This window comes from Coenobita brevimanus, chromosome 72 (assembly GCF_032717465.1).
Source record: "Coenobita brevimanus isolate Jiangsu-jjx chromosome 72, ASM3271746v2, whole genome shotgun sequence".
In the NCBI taxonomy this organism is placed as follows: Eukaryota; Metazoa; Arthropoda; class Malacostraca; order Decapoda; family Coenobitidae; genus Coenobita; species Coenobita brevimanus.
In genome coordinates this window covers 43,770,351-43,781,483 of record NC_137025.1, presented here as the reverse complement: position 1 = coordinate 43,781,483, position 11,133 = coordinate 43,770,351, and the positions used below count along the sequence as shown (strand labels likewise).

General features: G+C 44.4%; 1 protein-coding gene across 1 annotated transcript in view; it reads right to left on the bottom strand.

The window, feature by feature from the left end:
* Positions 1 to 721: 721 nt before the first annotated feature.
* The window catches only part of LOC145407018 (uncharacterized), a 65,910-nt gene continuing 55,498 nt past the window's right edge, over positions 722 to 11,133 (bottom strand). Inside the window, exons 11-14 of the mRNA XM_080278034.1 lie at positions 6,616 to 6,799; positions 4,194 to 4,409; positions 2,312 to 2,629; positions 722 to 913 (exon numbers count right to left, since the gene is read on the bottom strand). Coding sequence (XP_080134160.1) covers positions 789 to 913; positions 2,312 to 2,629; positions 4,194 to 4,409; positions 6,616 to 6,799 — 843 coding nt within the window. The 3' untranslated portion in view covers positions 722 to 788. The remainder of the gene's footprint in view (positions 914 to 2,311; positions 2,630 to 4,193; positions 4,410 to 6,615; positions 6,800 to 11,133) is intronic.

The following is an 11,133-nucleotide window of genomic DNA, read 5'->3' as shown; positions in this document are numbered from 1 at the left end:
GTTATGTATCCCTGAGAAATACAGTAGAATAATAGAGATGATGAACAATAGCACTGTAGTTAGATAAGCGATATTCAGAAGGCAATAATATACTCCAGTTTTAGAATCTTTTATTACAGAATATAAATCATCTCTAAGAGAAGGGCTACTATCTAATGTTGACTATACCTCTGTAGAGTACTATTTTTTACTTACTGGTATTATAGTACCTATTATTATAATAGGATGTAGCAGCTAATGTCGTATATTTATCTCTGTTTACTGTATGTACAATTTTTTTTCTTATTCTCTCCTTGTCTGCTCGTGCCATTCTCTTTAACAATCTAGTCCATGCATTTCTGAACCTCTCTCTCTCCCTCTCTCTCTCTCCGAATCAGTTCTGCTGTTACCTAATTCATCTCCTCTCCTAATTTCTTCCATCTTGCTCGTTTCACATTTCTCATCTTCATTCTTCTTCTCCTAATGTCTCCCTCATCCTCGTATTTCCCGAATTTCCCTCTTTTTCCCCCTCTTATTTCGATTTCGATTTCTTCTGGTGTGTCCCCTTCTTCTCCCGATCCTTTCGTCTTATCGTCTCTCAATGTCATATCTCTCTATGTCTTATTTCTTTTTTTCTTTCTTCCTCTAACTTCTCCCCCCCCCATCTCCAAATCTCATCCGTTCATCTCACCTCTCCACATATTCTAATCTCTCCCCATCTTCTAATTTCTCCCTCTCCTCTAATCTCCCCCGTATCATTCTCATTCCTCCATATCATTCCCCTCTAATTCTTCTTCGTCTGCCCCCATCTAGCACGTAGGGAACTCAATGGGTGCGTTTGGCGGTATGTCCTTCTCAGCGCCCTCCACGTGCACCACCAGCGCCATACCGCCCTGGGACTGGAAGGCCACCTCACTCTCCAGAAGCCACACACCTGAGGAAGAGCAAGGCCAGGTGAGACTGTGTGTGTGTGTGTGTGTGTGTGTGTGTGTGTGTGTGTGAAATTTGGTAGTTAGGTGGGTAATGGGTCAAGGAATAGTTTATTAGATTTTGAAATGGATGTGGAACCGGATACAGCCACTCATAAATTGTATTGGCTGACTGAGACTGTAGGTTAACTGACTATATAAGACAGTATTCGTCAGGTAGAAGGGTGGAATTACAACTATATATCATAAATTTTATTGGTGTTGGCGGAAGTATGCCTTTCAGTGCTTTCTAGCTTGTGGTATGTTTTGGATGGTAAAGGTGCGTCTGTGCTTTGTTAACATTGTCAGTAATATGGCTGAAGAGAATGTGGTCAGCACCTGGTGTGGACTTGTTTTTGTTTGTTACATCCATCACACAGAATGATTCAATGTATGAGGACTGATGTGCTGTTGAGATCTTGTGGTAATACAGGTATTACTAGTGGCACGTGTGGTGTACAGTGTGTCAAAAAGTAATCAAAAAGGTGTTTCGTTAGTTGTAATATGCCTCGCTAGTGAGATCTCTTGTAAAATCTCTTTTCTGTATGTACGTGAGTCATGGACCCTTACATCAGATCTTGAAATGAAAATTAGGCTTTGAAAGTTAGATGCTGTCAAAAGCTTTAATGCAGCTCGTATAAGATCATATCATCAGTGAGGAAGTAGGCTGTGCGAGAAAATACAGCAAGCGACTGAACCTTTTGAAAACCCCTTAGCAATTCTGAAAAGGCGTAAACGTAAATGGTACGGTCATGTTTCAAGATCATATGGAGGGACAAAAACCATTATACTAAGCACCATCGGGGGAAAAGGGAATTGAAGATGGTGGATGAAAAGGTGTGAGGAAATCATCGAAGAGTGGATGGGCGTGGATTTTTCCAGGTCACAACGGGCTTTGGAGGACAGGACAAAAGCGAGATAATTGGTTGCATAGTCATCTGTGGTAGCTCAAGGACTCATGGGTTATGGAATAGTTGGACAGAGAGATAGATAGACTGATAGACAGACTGACTGTATGAAGCATATATTTGTCTCCCACTGAGGCATGTAATGTAGGAGCCACCTCCAGTTTTCAGTGGTATGAGTTGCAGCTGGTATGAGATTGCCAGATCCACAGTCAAGACTGTTTCGAACATACGAGTACCTGTGTTGGTGCCAACACAACTTATGTGGCAAACACTGGTGATTACCTCTGTTAGGAATGTTTACAAAAAATGCATCTATCACTGTCAGCATTGAAAAAACAACTATTTTGCCATCACATGTTACTAACAATGTTTACGTTTGGTGTGCAAGTATCCTTATATTTCTATATGGGACAGTGTTGATGTATAAGCAGCAAGATACAGTTCTCTATACATTACCTGGATTGTCAGCAGTGAACCTGATGATAGAGTATCCCCCAGGAGGTACGGCCACAGTATCCCTCTGTACGGGTGAAGTCAGCTTTCTGGTCAGCTCTCCTCTTTCGTCCCATGCCACTACCTTGTCGCGCAGTGAAGGGGGCGGTGGGGGTGGAGGGGGCTCTGGGGTGGTGCCGTTGATTGATGGGGGAGGCGTGGTAGTGGTGGGGGGCGCAGGGGTGGGGGGATCGGGGGGTAGTTCTAATGGCCACACCTGACTCAACACCCAGAACTTGTACCCGTGCAGGTGGATGGGCTCGTTGGGACCGTCAGGGTGCACTGAGGGGGACAAGGAAAGTGTTGGCCCTATGCTCTTTAATCTGAAGAAAAGTGTTATTCATAAGTCTATCAAATATTGCGTGAATCTATTAAAACAAGATTACGAGATGACATTCGGAGATTTTCTGGGACAGGATGGACCAAACTAACAATGAATAGGCCAGAGAGATAAAAATGGAAAGGATATTTGTTCTGCAATGGAGAGACTAAGGTTGATGATAATGATGATCAGATTTGCCTTGAACTCATATTTGTGTATCTTTATATAAGCCGTCACAGTTACATTGGCCTCATGTACGAAGTGTCATATTTAGATCAAGCTCATATATGCATAGGCTTGTTAGATTAAATATCCATAAATCTACCTAATATGTGTAGGTTTGTAAAGTACGCGTTGGCCTACTCACTCCCTCATTCACTCACACCTCACTCTCTCACACACTCACACCTCACTCACTCTCTCACAGTCACACCCCACTCGCTCCCTCACACACTCACATCAAACTCTCTCACTCAGACTCTCTACGCCAGCGACCAACACACACTCACACCTTAGTCACTGTCTCACACCTCACTCACTCTCTCACACAATCATTCCCCACCCACTCTTTCACACACTCACACCTTACTCACTCCTTAACACCTCATTCACTGTCTCACACACTCACACCTCACTCACTTTCTCACACACACACCTCACTCACTTTCACACCCATTCCCCACTCACTGTCTCACACATTCACACTCCACTCAATCGCACACACCCATACCCCACTTACTCTCAACTACTCACACCCCACTCTCTCTACCCCACAAACTCACACCTAACTCACACTCATACCCCACTCACTCTCACACACCCACACCCTACTAACTCTCTCACACACTCCCATCCCACTAACTCTCTCACACACTCACACCCCACACACACTCACGCCCCACTCACACGTTCACACAACCACATCTCATTCGCTTTCTCACGTAACCTTTCCACACCACACATCCACGACCTAACATGCCACTTTCATTTCTTCCCCACAGAGAGTCTTCTTATCACACTCTCCCTCACACATTCTTCCCGTCCACCGAGGCATTCTGCAATTCTCGCTCACTCACTCATACATAAGACTCCCTTTCTTCACCGTACCGTCAACGATGAGAAGGATGTCGATGGTACTGCCCTCTGCCACGGTGAGGGTATGGAGACACAGTACCTTACCAAACACTGGTATAGCCTCACTTTTCGCACACTCACAACACACACACACACACACACACACACACACACACACACACACACACACACACACACACACACACAAGCTCATCTCTTCCACTCATCATTTACTACACACACTGACTCATCCCTTCCACTTAACTACTCACACCCATCCCACTCGCTCAAACATTCAATCCACACACTTAAACTCCACTTCTCATACAGTCACACACCACTCACTGCCACTCATTCCTTGAAATTAATCATTCCTCAATTCTTAAGTCACCTCACAGACCACTCAGACACTCATCACATCCACCAAGTCCTTCTAAACCTTCACAGTACCGTCAGCAATGAGTACGATGTCGACGGTGCTGCCCTTCGCTACGGTGAGGGTATGTAGACACTCACAGTACCCTGCCACACACTGGTTTATCCTCACAGCCTCCACCGAGCAGTTTTCAGCGCGGAGAGGACGAGGATTGTTGAGGAGAGGCTTGGGAGGCAGACGGAAGCTGAGGTAGTTGATCTGTGGAGTTCTCACTAGGTCCTCGAACTGATCTGAGTGGGGGAGAGGAGGGTCAGTGAGAGGGAGAGTGAGAGGTGTGAGATGGAAGTGAGTGTCATTGAGAGGCGTGAGAGGGAGAGTAAGTGTCAGTGAGAGGCGTGAGAGGGATAGTGAGTGTCAGTGAGAGACACGGGAGGGATAATGATTGGAGTGGAAATTGAACTGTTGATCTGTGTTGTAGGGTCCTCACTACATCCTCGAGTTGATCTGAGTGGGGGGAGAGGGAAGGAAAGTGAAAGGAATAATGAGTGGGTTGGAAAGAACATGGATGATCTCTGGAGTCCTCACTAGGTCCTCGAACTGGTCTGCGTGAGGGGAGAGGGAGTGTCATTGAGAGGGATAATGACTGGGGTGGAAATAGAATCTGTAAAGTGAGTGGGAAAAGGATTGGATGAGTGGGGTGAATTAGGGGTAATGGAGTGTTGGAAATTGAGTTGGGTGAGTAGAAGAAAGATTAGAAAGGAGCGCGTGATAATTCATTAGAGTGAGTGTTAAATGGAGTGGTGTGAGTGGAAGGGACCAAGAGTGAAGGAGTGGCATGCGTGAAAAACGAAACCTGAAAATGATGATCTGGGACGTCCTCATTATACTCCTTCTACTCAACCTTGGCCTAGATTTTCGTCCTTTTGCAGCTTATTTCACGTTGCTTAGTGACAGAAAAAGACGGTACTACGTCTCTACATCCTTTCCATAGCAGTTTTTCATGACAGACACCATTATCTAGTGTCAACTTATTCTTCATCATGGTAAGACGGTAATTTATGTCCAAGTTACAGTAAACAGAGCATAGGAAGGCAAAGCCAGAACTGGTTTGGTCTCACCTGATAGGAAAATACTACCTCTCCATACTGAATGCCGAACTGTTATAAGAGATGGGTAGTATGTTGCTATCGATGAAGAAATTTACGGCAATGATATATAGATATAGTATTATCTTATTCTGCCAATAAGTAACATGTAAGAAGCTAAAAGGGAACGCAGACCACTAGTGATGTATATAAAATGAGATACGGAACAGGCGAGTGTGAGAGAAAACGAGGCAGCGGGATTAGAGGCTGATGAAGTAGAAGGGAGTGGATGAGAGGAAGTGCGAGTAAAGACAGTGGATTGAGTGGCAGATGAAGCAGAAGGAAGTGGATGAGTGGAAGTAAAGGCAGTTGGTTGAGTGGCGGATGAAACAGAAGGGAGTGGATTAATGGGAGTGGGAGTTAAGACTGGAGTGAGTGGCAGGTGAAGAAGGGAGTGGGTGAGTGGAAGGGTGAGTACATCAGTGGAATTAGTGAATTCAGGAGTGGGAAATTTGTTGGGTTTTTGAGGAGTGGCATGAGAAGCATGCAGGTGAGGTAGCTTAATTGGTCTAGGAGGTTCTCATTTGGTGCTCGAAATGGTCGGAGAGAGAGAGAGAGAGAGAGAGAGAGAGAGAGAGAGAGAGAAGGGGGGGGGGAGTGGAGTATAAGATTGAAGAGAGTGACGTCCAGTGGAATAGTGACTGAGAGAGGCGTGGTTTGTGGGATAGTTAGTGAATGCTGAGTAATTTAGTTCAGTGGAGTAAGCGGGAGAAAAAGCAGATAGAGGAATGAATGTTAAAGTGAGTGGGAGAGGAATTTAAGGCAATGGGATGGACGGAACGTGAAAAAGAAGGGAATGGAATTACTGGAAGGGTTAATGACTGAGGGATGTGTGGTTGTGTGGGAGGGTTAGTGAGGGGAGAGGCATTATAGAAATATGGTGATCGGAAGATGGAGGAGAAGGGAGTGAGTGAGTACGAAATAGTGCGGTGAATGGGAAATACGGTTTGTTATTGAGGAAAGGGTTGGGTGGCAGAGAGAAGCTGAAGTATCTGATGTGGAGGCGTACACCATCCACACACTTGATGTAGTGCTACCTTCAGGTGATCTTACATTGAGTGGCAAAGCAAATGGTTCTTAGAGTAAAAAAAAAGGTACTACGGTGGATGGTAATCAGATAACGAAATAAATGCCTGATGATCTCTTGGCTTAAGCGCTCCAACCTTCTATGGCCCGATGGGTTTACGGTCGGGGTTTATTGTTGACTTAATCTGATTTCTCCTGCAGATCACCATCCTCCTTTTGGGGGATAGGGAAGTAGATGAGGGACGTTTGTATAATCAGGCAGTTGAACAATTATGAATGATGTGGATAAATGAGAAACCGGTGTACCTGAACTTTTGTGACCAACCTTCCGATCCGTCATAGTAGAGTAGATTGTAGTAGTGGGGGTTGTGAACGAGGCTGAGGGTGAGTGCCAGGTAGAAGGTGTGCGTGACCCTGGGTGCCTTGAGCGGGTCGGGTAGTGCCAGGGAGGAGGTGAGGTGGGGTAGGCACCGCTGACCCTCTGTATCGCACTTACCGCTGAACATACCCTGGGTAGATTAGGAATGTGAGGGGCTGTGGGAAACACACTCATTCATTCACACAGTCACTTATCCACTCAATCACCATGTCACTTACTTACACACTCACTCACTCATTCGTTCTTTCATTCATTCATTCATTTACTCACTCACTCATTCACTCATCCGTTCACTCATTCATTCAGGTCTTTTTGCTTCAACTCTTCCACTTTTCTCATACACTTGCATCCCAGTCACTCTTTCACACACACACACAAACACACACTGAAGACTCATATAAAGTAAGCCTTCATAAATTTAATAAGGATGAGCCCATGAACCAGGAGAGTAACACACACCCAAGCATTACATCAAAAACAGGGAAACGAAATGACATAACCTCAACCATTCTATTACTCTGTGTTCACTGTAACTGTCAGCGAATTTTTTCAAAGAACTGATTGGCTTTTAATTCTCTCTTTTGTGCGTTTTCTCTAGTCTGACTGAAATTGTTAGGCGTCACCTAAAAAAAAAAAAAAAAAACAGTTCTTAGCTAGTTACCAACCAAAATGATCATCGTGGCAGTCTTCTGTCTTTCTGGATGCTTTGCCTATCACTGAGCTGAAGATTTTCGTTCATTCGTTCAAAGATTCCCATCACTTGAAGGCCATTAGCCTGGTCAGTGGGGTGTGGGCTGACTTGTAAATAGTAAGGGGGAAGGCAGGGCCTGGGCAGTCCCGAAGGGAGCGCTGGTTTTGTGGAGTGTGAGCTGAAGGAAATCGTCTAATGATTTATGGAATTAAATAGAAAGTTGGTAAATCGTAGTTAAAGGGTTATGCAATTTTTACACACAGGTTACTCATGGCTGATGAAAGTTGCTGACACGACGCCTACAAGTAACTTTTATTCTTTTATTTTACCTTGACAGACTAGATCAACTTCCAACGTGACTGCTTACGCGTGACTGAAACAGCACTGAGATGTAAAAGACTTAAGTGCTTACAATAGTTCTTTTCAGTTGCATACTTTTCACCATTATTTATTCAGTAACTCACTCCTTTTTGTTGTCCGTCGATGTTCCGCTGCGTCGAGAGCGTAACATCGTTGTTTTCCCTATAACAACGATGTTACTCGCGACGTATTCTAAGTGGCAGTCTGAGGTAAATAGCGATGCAGTGTTCTGAGACTGGAATAAGGTACTTGTGAAATAAGGTAGTCTTAAAATAGGGTACATGAGAAATAAGGTTCTTGTGAAAGCTTGCTCCCACAGCCTCTCTGCTACGAAAATTTCCAAATACTTTAGATAATTCATTCTACTATCGGACAGCTTTAATTAGCTATGGAGGAGTAAGTTCTAGGCCTGAATTTTTGACGGTTAAGGAAGTTCCCTAACACCCTTTCCTGAGCGATTTGTTTTGCTTATTACACCTCTTCTGTGTTACTTAAATCATTCTAATATCACCATACCATGAAGAAATAACCTACAACAACGTTATTAGTTAGCGGTATCTAAAAATAAATCGGTAAGGAAGATGTGTTAGGCAAAACTCGAGTCTTAGAGTTTATTAACCTCGTCAATACTCTAGGGCGCATATTCTTATGGGTTAAAGAGGTTCCCTAGCACCTCTTCCTGAGCGATTTATTTTCCAAACTACCCATTATCTTCGTTTTTGCTTCTTATATCTTTTTAATATCGACCTAGACTACATGAATGGCATAGGCCTATAAGAATAGTGTAACGGAGCAGAATCAGAAATTAATCAGTAAGGAAGAGGTGTTCGTAAGCTTCCTTACCACACGAGGATACCGTCTTAGGTCTCATAAATTGCAGAATATCACCCGTAAATTATAGAAAATCGTCAGTAAATTGACGAAAATTATCCGTAAATTGACGAAAATAATCTGGAAATTGGACAAAAATCATCTGAGGTTCTGAGAGGAAATTAAGAATATCCAGAACGTGGCAGGACTGAAGGTGTTACAGATTTTTCTTAAACGTGGTCCAGATTTTCTTCCTTTTGCATTTTATTTCCCGTTGCTCACTAGTGGATAAAGACAATGCTAGGGGCCTGCATCCATTCCATAGCATTTCTTCATGACTACTGCCATGCTCTGGTGTTAATTTAGTGTTGTAGGGCAGCAGTCGAGATGGGGAGACTGCAGTTTCAGGCCAAGTTAGAGTAAAGTGGGTATAGGCAAAAATTCTCTACTGCATCGAAAAGCAGACTTTGTAAATACTGTGCTTAATCCAGGTTCATCAGCAAACTACTGTACATACCTTCAGTGTCACCAGACCTACACAGTTGAAAGTTAGGAAAAAAGGGCTCACTCTGACATTGCATTGATGACAGTCTTTATGATCGTAATATCAGTGGCAGCAGAGGTTCGCAATACCTCCTAGTTAGCGATTTGGTCTGTTCTGCAAACCAATCATCCATTTTCTTCTTGTATTTTGTTGATGCTGATGTTGAATGTTGATGTTAAGGTCCAATACGAAAATAACTCGCAAAAGAAGTGGTGTTGCGAAGCTTCTTACGTCGCCTAGAATATTGCTCTTACCTTCCCCCTCACCCTCCCTACTTCCTTACCTATACGTCACCCTCTCAGCCAACCATTCCCTCCTACAAGCATCTCTTGCCTCCCATCCCCTCCTCTTCTCTGCCCCTTCCCCTCACCACTCCCTCCCCTACCAACCCCATCCCAACGCACTCCCATCCCACACCCATGCATCTCACTTTCAGGCCATGACAGATCACTAAGCAGTCAATCAGTTAATGGGGATCGTAGCAGGTGTCAGGTGTTTGATGGTCATGGTTGCGTTGGCAGGGGTGGAAGTGTGTGTGTGTGTGTGTGTGTGTGTGTGTGTGTGTGTGTGTGTGTGTGTGTGTGTGTGTGTGTGTGTGTGTGTGTGTGTGTGTGTGTGAGAGAGAGAGAGAGAGAGAGAGAGAGAGTCTGACGGAATGAATAGGTGGAAGAAATAGACTAAGTCACTATTTGTGTTTATGTGTATTACTGTAAGAAAGGTTGTTTACAGGATGTCAGGTTCCCAGGAAGATACAAGCATGCAGCCTGAAAGCGACAATATTCACTTTGAAGTTTCCTAGCGAAGATCCCCCTTCCCTTTACATCTGAATGGCGGGTATATCATATAAACAGATATTGCTACACCTTTCCTTGTTGCTGTCTAAAATATTGAATAACTGTCATCGAGGTAAGAAATCCCCCGGGAGCTGTTATACTCCCGCCCGACAGACGTCCTGACATATTCCAGTTCTGAATACCGGTAGTCCCTGTCTGCGTCACGTCTCTCTTGTCCCAGCAAATCAATGGTCACCTTTCCACCATCACTTCTGCCGTGTCTCTATTCTCTCTCTTAACTTACCATCCACCTCGCCTCATTTGACTACCCAACCCTTTTACACCCTTACCCGTCCTTACCTTTACTCCTTCACCCCCATTGGACTGACTCACGATGACGACCACTATCAGCATAAGCTTTGCCACTGAACCTCTCCTACTTGATCATTCCAGAATCTCTCTAACCACCAACATTCAAACACCACTACATCAGAGCCATCTGATCTGAAAAGCTCCTCTGTATTCAGCTCCCAACACCTGACTTTGATAAGATTGACTGCTTCTTAGTGAGGTATGAGACTAAAACCTGAAAATTATCAAAACCCCAGAATTTCTTGCATACTGATCCATCCCGGTACCCAAAGCTGACAAGACATTTGAAGAGCTGTAACTAAACCCGATCTGAAAACTGAACTATAAACGCAGAACATTATCTCTCCATCCGTGATGTGTACATCCCGTACCATCAAGACGGCTTGTTCTATGCTTGAAAACACTAAAAAGACCATTGACAAAGGACTGCTTGCCATACACCTCCGCCTTCCACCTGCTCTGCTTAAGCAAAAGGTTTGGCTTCATCTTGTGTAGTGCTTGCGTTCCTATCTGGTTTCTCTTCACATTGTTGCTCTGCTGGCTAAGTGTACTCCAAATCTTGTGGGAACCACTGGTACAAGACATGCAGAGATGCCACCACTTACCCGGTGTGCAACGAATCTCACTGCTATCAGCGTGAACTGTTTTGTCAGAAAGCAGAGGCCGTACAAGCTCCGGCTCCCCTCCACTTCCTTGACTCTGGCTTCACCGCCAACGACCTTACAACAATCTTCGCTTCCTTCCCTCACTTCAGCCAATTAACCTTTACTTCCTATCCCCACCATCTCAACTGCTTAATATCCACCTCTTCCTCCATCCCAGCTATCCTCACCCAGACCTCTGCTGTCGTCGCTTCTCCTTTTCATACCCGCTTCTACAGTAGTTCTAAATCACTGCAAGGATGACAGCGTGCA